Genomic DNA, 14050 nt, shown 5'->3' with positions numbered 1-14050 from the left:
GGACCTCAGTGACAAATACAAAGCTGCAAATATTGTTTTGACTGACAACTAGTACATGCCTAGGACCAGAGCTTTTTATTTGAAAGCACTCAATGGAACTGAGTACGTATTGTCAGCCATGACAGCCATTATGTACGGGCACCCATGGCACTTCTATCAAGATATGAGAACCAGCACCTCATTTAAAAAAAAACAACCCCAATAGGCTCTGCTTAGAACAATTCAGTAACAGGCTTTAAGAAAAGGGCCTCCTACACTCTGCATCATTAACCAGCAGACCAGGTATGGAACCCTGTTCTGTTGGTCTAACTGTAGACTGCTTAATGCAGAGGCTACGCCAGAAGATGTCACTGTTGTTAGAGATCCAGATTGAACCTGCCTTAGCTCTTCCTTATGTTTCTGTCTTTCATCTGGATTTCCTTCCACTTGCCTTAATTTTTTTATCTGGTTTTCAGGGCCCATTCCGACAAGGTAATGGTTTCACCAGAAACTGAAGACCTTTGCCAGCTGGCTAAATTTCCTAGCTCTGGCACCAAGCTTGGCCCTTGTGAGCAAAGAAACTTGAACACAACTATTCCACAAACATTAAGAGCTTTGATGTGCTGGCTCAGTTGCTTAGAGGGTGCTGATAATGCCAAGGTTGTGGGTTCGATCCCTGTATGGGCCAGTTGCATATTCCTGCATTGTAGGGGGTTGGGTTGGAGCCCCCTCAAACTCTACAATTCTATGATTCTATGAATACAATCACTCAAAGCATGGTAAATCAACACACCAGCACAGAACTTAAAATACTACAACATGGCTTACAGATTTTTGTTTGCATTATTTCCAAAGGTTGTTGCAGAGAAAACTAGAGTCTCAGAACGGATATTTTATGACCTGCTGTCCAAACCATAAAACATTTCAAGCAGTCAAAATTCCAATTGCTTTTTATAGCACAGAGATATCATTAGAAAAACAAACAACAGCGGCTACAGCAGGAAAAAGCCCATCACTTGCTACTTGAGAAACTCAGGTTTATATTCTGAGGTGCAACAATGTATAATTTAGACAGCTTAAAAGAATATCACCACACACTACATAATTGAAAACCTGGCTACACTCTAATAAAAAAGTTTTTGGACTTGGTTTTCCATTCCCACAAATAATATAGGAACCAGCATTCCTTGTTACTTTCTTATATCAATCAATCAAACACAAAAACATCCCCCCCCCCCCGTAATGCACAGTACTGTATTGGGTTACAAAACCCTGAAAACAATGCAACATGCAAACCCACTCTCCATAGTATGGGAAAGAGGTAACCAAAGAGTAGGGCCATATCAGTTTCATTTTTCCAACACGGACAAGCAGCAGCAGTGACAAATCTTCACAAGTGGTTCATTATAAAGTGCTGTTCTGTGAGCTGATGTCACATAATGGCTAGTGTGAAGGATGGGCAAGCTAAGAAATAGGAAGGACCTGGGTATGAGCTTTGCCTCCAGTATTAAATCACCAGGTAGCAAGACTCTCTTAGGAAAATTCCCACCCATCACCACTGACAAAGTGGGAGCTATTGGGCTGTCTGTATCAACATGCACCTTGTGCATAGTCTGGTTTATTAAGCCAAGTTTCTTCGCTCACTGTTACAAATGAGTACAGCCAATTTATGTGAAGTTCTGATGAAAAAATATGAAAAGACAACTATCAGTACTTATCAATGAAATTCTGAAGAGGGACTCTAGATCAGTAGTAGACTGCATATTTTGCATGGAAAAGATCCCAGGTTCAGTCTCTCACATCTCCTATTTTAGATTCAGGTAGGTAGCCATGTTGGTGACTGATACAGTCAAAATAAATAAAAAAAATAAAAATTGTCCAGTAGCACCTTAGAGACCAACTAAATTGGTTCTGGGTATAAGCTTTTGTGTGTATGGACACAAAAGCTTATGCCCAGAACCAACTTAGTTGGTCTCTAAAATGCTAATGGACATTTTTTTTTAAAAGAATATTTATCTCCTATTTTGTTATCCTAAGAAGCTTGCTAGGGACACGGGTGGCGCTGTGGGTTAAACCACAGAGCCTAGGACTTGCCGATCAGAAGGTCAGCGGTTTGAATCCCCGTGACGGGGTGAGCTCCCGTTGCTTGGTCCCTGCTCCTGCCAACCTAACAGTTCGAAAGCACATCAAAGTGCAAGTAGATAAATAGGAACCGCGCTGGCGGGAAGGTAAATGGTGTTTCCATGCACTGCTCTGGTTCACCAGAAGCAGCTTACTCATGCTGGCCACATGACCCGGAAGCTGTACGCCAGCTCCCTCGGCCAGTAAAGCGAGATGAGTGCCACAACCCCAGAGTCGGTCACGACTGGACCTAATGGTCAGGGGTCCCTTTCCCTTTTTAAGAAGCTTGCTACTCACAAACAACTAACACATTCCAAATTCCATATAAATTTCAATACATTTGTAGCCATTTTTAGAACTGCACATGCTCTAGATAAAATAAATGTTAAGAAAGAAGTTTTGTGCAGACTTTAAAATAGAACGTGGAGGTAGGAAAGTTCCTATTTGCTTATTTGTGTTTCATTTCCTTATTAGAAACAGGACATATTAATTCACCAAAACATGATGTTTCACATGTACATTAGATATAAATGAAGCTACTTTGTAACTTACACCAGCTTTGTAAATGGACACAGGAGATAGGCAAGGGAAAATGGAAAATGTTTTTTTGTTATAAATTGGAATTATTTAAAACAGTTAATAATAGTAAAAAAGAAAAGGAATAAAAGGACTGCTTCTGTCAGTCAGAGGAGAAAACATTGGCCTGGGTGTATCAAGAGCCTAACTCCTTAAAAGGCATCTTCATATGGCTTTAGCTCTATGCAAGGCTTGCAAAAAGAAAAGAAAAATGTGATAGGGAGAATATTCTGCAGGAAAATACGGATAATACCTCGGTCAGCTGCAGTGACTAAAACCAAACGAAGACTGAACTGCTACACTGCAATGTTAGTGTCTCACGAGTCAGCACCTCAAAAAGTCATGTCATGCTACCTCACACCTCAGGCTATCAATCTATCCAGTCTAGCAGTGTATAGTTTGATTGACAGCAACTCTCCAACAACTCAGAAAGGTCCCCCCCCCAAAAAAACCCCCAGACCTGTTATTCAAGATTCTCTTAACTGAAAGTGTCAGGGATTGAACCTTCCTGCTAAACTGAAAGCTGTGATCTTAATCCCAATAACGACAAAAAAAGAGCTATATGGAAGCCTTAGCTAAAATCTATGTCGTTTTGCACAACTACCACCTCTGAAGTTCAGCTACTGTTCTATAGCATACCTGCATTAGAATTCTGATAGCTGTATGCCTTTCTACACCTGACCATTATTTAACATCTGACCTGCTCCAAATGATCAGCAGGTATGGGCTGGCCCATTGTATGTGCACAGCAGCAGTCTATGTAGAAGAATAACACTTATAGGACAGTATATAGGTCTTTTATGCAATATACCAACCATGCTGAGGGTAGGTATCCATTTTCAGATCAGCCCTTGGTACTGAAACTCCTGAACTTTGTTTTGAGAACATTATATGGAAAGGGGGCTCGTAAACAAATGCTGTTTTGTGCTATACATTTGGTTTCAAGTTGGAGGCAATTCTTTTAGAATCATAGAATCATAGAGTTGGAATAGACCACAAGGGTCATCGAGTCCAACCCCCTGCCAAGCAGGAAACACTATCAGAGCACTCCTGACATATGGTTGTCAAGCCTCTGCTTAAAGACCTCCAAAGAAGGAGACTCCACCACACTCCTTGGCAGCAAATTCCACTGTCAAACAGCTCTTACTGTCAGGAAGTTCTTCCTAATGTTTAGGTGGAATCTTCTTTCTTGTAGTTTGGATCCATTGCTCCGTGTCCGCTTCTCTGGAGCAGCAGAAAACAACCTTTCTCCCTCCTCTATATGACATCCTTTTATATATTTGAACATGGCTATCATATCACCCCTTAACCTCCTCTTCTCCAGGCTAAACATGCCCAGCTCCCTTATCTCCAAAGAAAGAGAAGAAAACAAAGATGGCGGGAAAGAGAAAAATAAAACCAAGTAGTAGCAGCAGGAACAATCCTTCATATTCATCTTTCATTTTAATTCCCAGGAGACCAGCCCTACCATTTAAACAAACCTGAGACGATACCAGCTAAGGGCACTTCTAGATGTCCTGGTTATTGAGCATTCATTCTGATTGCTCAATTGCAAGGAGGTTAGACCTTGTTGTGTCAAAGCAAGAGTTACCGCACACTTTCCAAAGCATTCTCCAATCACATTCTTAACACAAAAGTCTCATTTTGACGCGACTGGGTTTGTTGCTCAAGACCTCCTAATCAACTATAATTGCACAACCTGAATTTGCTGGTATGTGATTGAATCCCACCAGAAATTAGAGATAGTCTGGAACCACCTTAGGAGCACTTTCAGCATTTGACAAAAGACATATGCACGCATTTACTAGGCAAACATGAAAGATTTCCAGTTTCCTTCACTCCATTCCTGAACTATTACAGTCAATAGGTAGACTGAAGACCAAGTTGTAGAAGCAAAGAAATGAAGCATTAAAACCCAGCAGGTCACTTGGCTAAAACCGACCCTTCACCATTATCCAAAAAGCATATTTGTTATTGACCCAACTAGGAATGTTCTTTTAAAGCTTCCCATTCTTTTGGGGTTGCATGTAATATGGAAGAGTCTAGAATGCTGATTATGGTTGCAATTTTATACACACTTACCTGGGAGTGTCCCATAGGAAATAATAGGACTTAATTCTGAGCAAACATGTACAGGATTGCACTGCAAAACAGCCAATTTAGGACTCATTTGTAGAGATGCAGCATTCTAGGATGCAGGCAGGGAGGTATCACAGAAACACCCCCAGAGGAATCTTGCCACCCCATCGGCATTTAATTTAGGGAGAAAGGATGGTGTCTGACAAGGTTGCTGGATTTGATATCAGGCTCAGAAATAATTATATTTCCCAACTTTTAGAAATAAGGTGACTAGTCTTGAAGGAGTGCCACCCATCACTATGCTGGGCACATTTTGAGTGAGGAACATGAGATGAATTGTTTGCACTACTCCTGCATTTTAGTTTGAGTAACAGCTTGCCAAGTGAGGTTTCGTGCAGGGTTTTGGAATTAGGTGTGTGATTTAGAACTCTAGAAATTACAGGGCCACTCAGTTTTCTGGTGAGTTCTCTGGTCCAAACCCATCAACAGCAAATAGAGCTGGAGAAAAAAAATCAATGCACAGATTGCCTAATCTTTAGAAACCTAGAAAAAACTATTTTGTAGCAGCACCACAAATATATATATATATATATATAGAGAGAGAGAGAGAGAGAGAGGAAATGGGAAGAGGAGAAGCAAAGTAGATTCTGATGGTTAAGAGACTGAGCTATGAATCAGAAAGTCCATAGTTAGAATGGTCTAATTATTAGCATGTCACACTAAGATTGTGTAGTGCAAACATATGAGTGTGAAAGCTCTGGGAGTGGAGATTGAAGCCACTTCGCTCCTCACCAATCATTTTGCTTTTTCACCTTACTGAGCTCACCCATGATTTGGGTTAGTGTGTCATCTGCACCAGGGCACAATGTTTAGGTCTCCTGGGCAAACCATGGGCCATAAAAGTTTGTCCTGTGGTTTACTGTTACAGTTCATGGTTAGTTTGGCATGACAGGAAAATGACTAGGGAGGAGCAAAAGCAGTCACACGGCCTCTACAGGAGCCTGCAAGTTCCTGCTAAGCCATGGTTAAATAGACATTTCATTGAATTTTTTTAAAAAAAAGTCTACAAGGGAACAACTTTGTGATTACAAAACACTGCAAGCAAAGATAGATATTTTCTTTTAAAAAAGAAAGACATGCTCCCATAATCTGATGGAAATCTAATAAATATATATGAACATGAAAGTAAGTTTCCAATGAACCATGTGCACTGAATTGAACATGATTTAAATTGTATTAGAACTGCATAGGCAGTCATTTTCTGCTGCTGGTCTCTTACTGCTACGTGTTTATCACCGCAAACCATGTGCCCAAAAAGTCAGCAAAAAGGAACTTCATATTAGAATAAGTAAGGATGTGAACTAAAATGATACCTACCCCTTGTCTTTGTTTGCCCTGGCAACACAATTAACTAGAGCTACTATGCTCATTCACATGAGTGTCCTCTTATACTGGAGTGTAGAATCAATGCCCCTCCAGATCTTGCTGCACTACAACTTCTATCCCCTGATATACACCATTGCATGCCAGCAAATGACCTTCCATAGTTTGTCTTGCCCAGTGGACATCATTATGCAATACATCTCAGACATTAAAAACATATAATGAAGGCAGTAGGGTAGCATATCAATTTCCTTGAATGCTCCACCTCTTATCTTAGAATTGCTGTATGTAGACAAATTTCAGAATTAAAGCATGAAGCTGCAAAAAGTGAACTCCTTAATGACTTTGATTATGCCCCTTAGGGCTCAAGTAAGAGTTATGAGTAATTCTTGCAGTACATGAAGAATATTCCACCTCACATTAAGTTGCATGTTGTATTCACAGAGATTAAAGACAGAAAACCATCCATTCTTTTCACATCTGATTCCTTTTTTTTTTTTACTCATTAGGCATGACTCAAGGCATTCCCTTGATCTCTCAACTCAAATATCCTGTTTTAATTACCGTGTTATTTTTAAGCAGAATTGTTTTATTGCATATTTTAGTTATTTACTTTTACATTTTAATCTTTTAATGGGACTGCTTTACTGTTTCCAAACAAACATTCCAAACATTTATATACTGATTTTCTGATTCAGGCAACCTGTACAATACTACTACAATGAAAACATCAACTATTAGGGCAGAGGTTAAACTAGGTGGCTGGACTAGAATGGGACATTTTAACTGTACATTTTTTAAATTTTAACACATGTAATTGGTTTTTATACTTGCAAGCCACTTAGAAACCTACTTTGAAATTAAGTGATGTATATGTATGTTATATGGGACGCGGGTGGCGCTGTGGGTAAAAGCCTCAGCACCTAGGGCTTGCCGATCGAAAGGTCGGTGGTTCGAATCCCCGCGGCGGGGTGCGCTCCCGTTGTTCGGTCCCAGCGCCTGCCAACCTAGCAGTTCGAAAGCACCCCCGGGTGCAAGTAGATAAATAGGGACTGCTTACTAGCGGGAAGGTAAACGGTGTTTCCGTGTGCGGCTCTGGCTCGCCAGATGCAGCTTGTCACGCTGGCCACATGATCCGGAAGTGTCTCCGGACAGCGCTGGCCCCCGGCCTCGAGTGAGATGGGCGCACAACCCTAGAGTCTGTCAAGACTGGCCCGTACGGGCAGGGGTACCTTTACCTTTACCTTATGTATGTTATATATATATATATATATATATATATATATATTTGCTTTCGTAGATTTTCACGGGTATAGGTATGCAGGTTTTGGTGTCCTCGGGTGTCTTCCCGTGTAAAAGTTGGGGTGTCTAGGCGACGTTTCGACGAGGTCTCACTCGTCATCTTCAGGCTGGTGCTTTCGGCTTCTTGTTACTGCAACAGAGCCCTCTGTTCCAGTAACAAGAAGCCGAAAGCACCAGCCTGAAGATGACGAGTGAGACCTCGTCGAAACGTCGCCTAGACACCCCAACTTTTACACGGGAAGACACCCGAGGACACCAAAACCTGCATATATATATATATATATATATATATATATATATATATATATATATGAACTTTTGATAATCTGTCTTATAAAGACTAATTTGGTTCTATGCTGCAATATGATATTTAAGCACCAGAGCACTTCAGATTGTCACAGCTAAAATAAGTCATTTCAGAGACTTTTGCAAAACGGGACTATCAAAGCACATTTTCAATGTATTATGTTTCATGTATGGTTTTTCTGTCTGCAAATTTCAGCATAAATTACTAGTTTTAGAAACATGTGGATGCTACCAACTCCCACCCCTGGGAGTAATTTTGTAAGCCTTATTGAACTGCATTTTGTTCAAATCTGCTGTGGTGTTTTAAGCAAGCAGAAATCTCCAAATTCACTTTGAAATGATGCTTTAGATGAAATATGGTGACAATACTTAACTTTGATTCTGAAAGTATGTGTTTGCTCTTTTCTTGATGCTGCATGCTTTCCATTTTATTCATGGTTACATTTATTCTGTAATTTTGTTATGGCCCATGGCTAATACAAATAAGATTTTATAGTTCTGATATTTCAGACGTGTGCTTCATGCCATCAAATCTGTCACTAGTGCCTAAGCTCACTAAGCGAAATTCACTTATTTTATTTATTTAAACACCATTTACTTTGACAGCTTTAAGAACTGGAATTATATTATCCATCCAAGCTCCCTAATTTGAAAGCCATGAACAAAAGGAAATATATATCATATTGTTCTGCAAATCAGTTTCCAGTGTGAAAATTCTGAGAAAACTACCCGGACGATTCTCCAGCAGTGTCTGTACCTTACATGCTACTCCATCAATGCTGCATTCAGTAAGCTTTCGGCATCTACCACTGTTGCCTATTACAACCAATGCTCATTGGTAAAAGACCCTACTCTGCCATTTCACCCCTTGCCTGTGTTCTTAAGTTCGCTGTTACAAAGCTCCTACTACACTCTCATTATACTCATTCATAAGGATACACACACACACACACACACACACACACACACACCTATCAGATGTATTTATTATTATTTTATTATTTATTACATTTCTATACCGCCCTTCACCCGAGTATCACAGGGTGGTTTGTATCCCCCATCCACGCATATGCTCTTTTGGCACCGGCTTCTTCTTCTTTTTCAGCAGCAAGTTAAGCTTATCAGTGGTACTGGAAACACCTTGGACCAAAGGTGGATCTACACACTGGGGGGGGGGGAGCTATAAATAATTCATAAATTAAAGAAATTTAAAGGGGGAAAGAACCCCTATGTAAAATTGCATAGAAAAGTTTTGTGCTCTACAACACCATCTAGTGCTGCATGTTTATAACACATACAAAACACTTTTTTGACTAATGTAGCTGAGTCCCAAGTCACCAGAATGTAACACCTCCCCTCCCACCCTGACCGCTAGCTCCCTACAATATTCATACAATGCCCCTGTGCTGTGCTATGATGTGAAGAACTCTCAGCTTGCATTAATGTGGAGGCAAACATCCTCCATAGTGGTACCTTATGAAACTATTTTCCCATACCCTGAATGCAGCTGGCACCAACAGCAGTGTGCTTCCATTGCATTCATCCATTGTGTATTTGTGCCCAGGTCCAGGCAGTACCCGACTGCTGATGCTAGGTTTTACTTTAGTTCAATACTATACTGATATGTTTTATTGTGACTGCATTAGATTATTGTAGCAAACCACTTTAGAATTTTTTTCCCAAAAATGAAAAGCTATCTAGAAATGCTTTTAGCTAAATAAAATATCACTAGTTGATGAAATCCACATGAGGCAGAGGATTTTGGGGTGCATTAAATGGCAGCTATTTTTTCCAATTATTTATAGTTTTAATATATTGAGTAATCTCTGACTGGAAACAACTAGAGGTGCATGCATGTTTAGATGGGAACTATGCCAAGAATTAGTGTGGCCTTGGTACACGGGTCTGTTGTTGTTGAATCTCAACATAGAAAGCTCATTGGATAAATCTGCCCTCGTCTATTACCCTTTCCCCCTTCCACCTTCCAAGATGCACCTGCATTAATTTGCCAGCCTGAAATGAGTAGCGCACAGGTGCAAAACATGTGCAACCTCCTTGTTCAGCACCTTATTTTCAGTTGAGACATGCGATGCGTTGAGTAGAATAGCACAATCCAATATGATAGTATTCACACAAAAATATGCCTTTCGATAACTGATTTTCAACTTATTCACATTATCTTTACCTCATTCGCTCATTGTGTCATTGTGCTGCTGAGGACAACTCCTTCCATATCAATAGTAATGAAGATGCATTGCATCTGACACTGCTAACAACATCTTTAATGGAATGCATTAACTTTGAATAGATTACAGTTTAATGAGATATTTTCTCCAGATTCTGTGTAACATAGCAGCTATTTAAAGAGCTGTTTCTATTGCAGTTTTAGAATTCATCTCCATCCTGGAATTTAAGGCTTTTAAAATAAATAAATAAAAAGACAGTGACAATAAGTCTTCTTTAAAGAGAATATGCTGTTGCACACCTTTAAGTTTCCCCCAAGCAACTGAAGAGAGAAGTTGCTTTTCCTGTGCCTACTACTACTTTTTAAAGTTTATCACTTTATTGAATTATTCATATCATAAACAAATGTTTACATACTAGGGCAATTCTCATACATCATGCTATACCACCATGTGAAAGCAACAGGTTCTCAAATATTTTGGACTTTCATACCCAGGATTTGCAGAAAATGAGAGATTTGCCATTGGCATTAAATAGAATGGATTAAGAGCATACATCTTTAACTGTTTTAAGAAATGAAAGTTACAGCTACATAATATACAGCTTTGACCATTTGTTGTTTTTCTTATATGTGTCTATCAAACTGCTTAAATACCCCTAACCTTTGAATTGCTAATTCAAAATGGTATTTTACAAAGCAATGTATTTAATTGTTGTTTTACAGTAAATTTAATGTCAGTTCAATTGAGTCTGCGATTACTAACCAAAAGGGTATCCAGAGTTAAAATTTTGCTCTCTCACACACTTTCTCCTTTGTATCTTACATTCTGGACTATTTAATGCACTTTCTGGTATTCTGAGCACACAAAGCCAAAGTAATAAATTGCTGATAGATTCTTGGACCATGTTTTTGGGTTTTACAGGGTATTCTCTGGCCATCTGTTTTACCACCCAACTTCTCTTAATAAGGAAGAGGAAAAAGCTGAAGAGTAGAAAAATAGCTTTCTTCAAAGGTTACACCTCTGCACACAAATGAATACTTCATTTGGAATACAACATAAGACATACAGAAATTAAACTCCACAAAAAGCCTATGATATCAATATATAGAAGACATTTCATATTATTATTATTATTATTATTATTATTATTATTAGTGTGTATATTTAGGATTGCAGTAATTAATCTACATGAACACAATTTGCATTACTAAACCAATTAAATAATAATAATAATAATAATAATAATAATAATAATAATAATTTATTTATATCCCACCCATCTGGCTAGATTTCCAAATGAATTTGCTGAAGGTGTTTACAGTGAGATTCCATGCTCGATGTAGCTGGTACATTATCCAGAAGTCTCCCCCTTTCTAGCCAGGGACTGAGGTATTTGTTTATTCTAATAGAGTCTTCAGAGGATGATACAACTTATATTTGGTCTAGGTAATCCTTTTATCAAGCATAGAACTTACATAACTACATAATGATTAACTCACTAACAAGGATGTTCCCAGAGACTGGATAGTTTGCATTATTGGGAACAATTCAGGGGCGCTGATACCACTAAATATGATTGGATTCCAATATATACCCAATAAGATATTATGGTGAATTTTCCTGTAGAATGGCTGCAAACTCCCACTTGGCACTGAAAAGGGCTTACTGGCATTCATCTAGGACATGGGTCATGATGTTCTGTAGCTGGTAACTCATTAAAAGAAGAGTACATAATGCACATGTTCTGATTGTTTATTTTGCAAGAGCTGGTTCTGTCCACAGATCCCTTTGGGGTCAAACTGCCCTATGCAGAGTTTTGCTGTCTTCAAAACATTAAGTTCTGTACACAAAGAAAGTAAATGGCATAACTGAAGGAGAGAAGCAACATTGCTCCTGGAGAATACAGTCATGGAAACAGAACTCAGGATGTGATTACTGAGACACAAGGAGGCCTGATTCTCAGAAGCTTAATGCTCTGTGGCTGCTGTAACCATAAGGGCATCCATTTATTTCCTCACATAGAAACAAACAGTTGACATGTACAGGTATGGGGAAAATCAACTCCTTTCTGAGCATGTTTTAGCAGCATTTCTGTTATAAGTGTTCAGTTAAAAAGCAATGAGTTTGCCACTAAATGATTTGTCCCCGTTCTTCAAAAATGTGGAAACTGCGCTTCATTTTACCTTTGCTGCAAATCAAAACCAGTGCTGCAGTAACTATTACTGCAGAGCATTTGAAAGAGAATGGGAAATGGTCAAGATAAAAAGGCAAAATTGCATCTATATAACAGCATGATGTGTAAGGCTATCTGGTAATATTTAACAAACTTTCCTCAGTAGGGACTCCTTGACTGCAAACCACACCTTTCTTTGAAATAATGAGTAGGGCAAAGAGAAGAGCTCAGGAATATTTTGCCCCAGGCTATCTTATGGTTGAAATCAGTAACTAAGCTTGAGTTTTACCCACACTTACGTTACATGGAAGCAAGCCTCATGCAAATCAATGAGACAAACTTCTTCATAGGCATGACACAGGGTTGCATTGCAGACACTTTCAGGCTCACTTCATCAAATGATACTCTGGCACCCAACCTGAGCTAAAATACTGCTTACACAGTCTATTTTCATGAGCAATGCAACATGCAAAATACAAAACAATGCAGATTCACAGCTCTGCTTAAGCTCTTAGAAACTGAGATTCTTCTTTTCAGTCATATCACTTGCATTAATTGTCCACAACAGCAGCAATAAATAAACAAATTCAAGATTGCTAACATCTTGTCAAAAGAAATTATGGCCAATGCAAGTTATCAAAACAAATAAACAGCAAGATTAGTCAGTCTCAAAGACCCTTTATTAACTATTAAATTGAATCGGATGCTAGTAATAGTGCAATCCACCCAAAAGTCGAAGTGCTTGATTTAAGTCATTTTAGTTCAATGGAATGAAACCCATCTTGTAAATAAGTATTTCACCTGGTTTCTAGATTGGGCTGTCTAAGACAGTCATCCTGCTTGCTTGATTGCATACATGTGGTACAAGGGAGATAAAGCTAAAAGAGAGAGAGCGCTCCAAAATAAAATTAGTTCAATTTACAAATCTCACTTTGCACCCAAAGTTTGAGTAATATCACTGTAGCATAGAAGGCCCTTTTTTTGCACACTTTACCTGAACATCATTGGCCTTCATCCTTGTTCCTTCCTTTCCAACAAAGATGTCATCGATGTCAACAAGAATGTATCTATCCAAGGACAATGTAAGCCTCTTGCCAGTCAAGAATGAAATAGCATCTATAAATATGAGCTTGTGCAGCCAAAAGTTCAAATTGTTGCCAAAAAGAACACGTTGAATCCCATCATGAAGACCCAAGTCATGAACAACAGTTGCATGGAAAGAACTTTTAATTACAGGAGGTGGGAGGTTTTCAGGTGTTTTTACTTTTGCAAATATAACAGGTTGGTAGGCTGAATGATTTATGTGGAAAACTGTCCAGTCATTTCCAGGCAAAGGACCTTTATCAAACTTAGATGATTTAGTCATATGGAGCAGAGAAGAATAAGGGTTGATGCAACAGTCCTTAACACCCACATTACCATGAATGTGAAAAGGAAAACCTTTTAACTGAGAAGTCTGTAGAGAGTTCTCACTGCTCTTATGGAATCCGATCATTCCAACACCATATTCTCCACAGTATTTGTCTAGAAGGCCTCGATTCCAGGAATCCATATTCACATACTTAAAGATATTCTCAAATATTATGAGAATGTATTTGCCTTTGTTTTTATCTATAAGCACAGGAAGATCACCTTTCCCAGAAGCAATCTCAATATGATATTGGAACCTGCTGGATTCTAAAATCATTATTATGTCCTGGCCAAGTGCAGAGTACTGGCTTTCCACAAAAACTAGTACCACAGGATCAGTCCTTAAGGGATCAATGGGCTTAACCATCTTCCACGGTGCTAACTTGTATGACAACAGTACTGGAAGGTCTCCACATTCCACCTCTGAAGAGATCTCAGAAAGTTCATTTTCCTGTTTGTAGCCATTGTACAAATAATATGCTGAAATAACAATGCTCACCATACAAAAAGTGGCCAGCAGTATAACTGTTCGTTG

The 14050-nt window shown here is 39.0% G+C and overlaps 1 protein-coding gene across 3 annotated transcripts in view; it reads right to left on the bottom strand.

The window, feature by feature from the left end:
* Positions 1-14044, bottom strand: part of LOC114604745 (bifunctional heparan sulfate N-deacetylase/N-sulfotransferase 3) — a 62503-nt gene extending 48459 nt beyond the window's left edge. For 2 of the 3 annotated variants that reach the window (XM_028745204.2, XM_028745203.2), the window contains exon 1: positions 13100-14044. In XM_028745204.2, coding sequence (XP_028601037.2) covers positions 13100-14017 — 918 coding nt within the window. In that variant the 5' untranslated portion in view covers positions 14018-14044. The remainder of the gene's footprint in view (positions 1-13099) is intronic. The other variant, XM_028745205.2, reaches the window with a different exon arrangement.
* Between the last annotated feature and the right edge of the window lie 6 nt (positions 14045-14050).

This window comes from Podarcis muralis, chromosome 9 (genome assembly GCF_964188315.1).
Source record: "Podarcis muralis chromosome 9, rPodMur119.hap1.1, whole genome shotgun sequence".
Lineage (NCBI taxonomy): Eukaryota > Metazoa > Chordata > Lepidosauria > Squamata > Lacertidae > Podarcis > Podarcis muralis.
The sequence above is the reverse complement of the archived record's forward strand: the minus strand, read 5'-3'. Positions and strand labels throughout refer to the sequence as shown.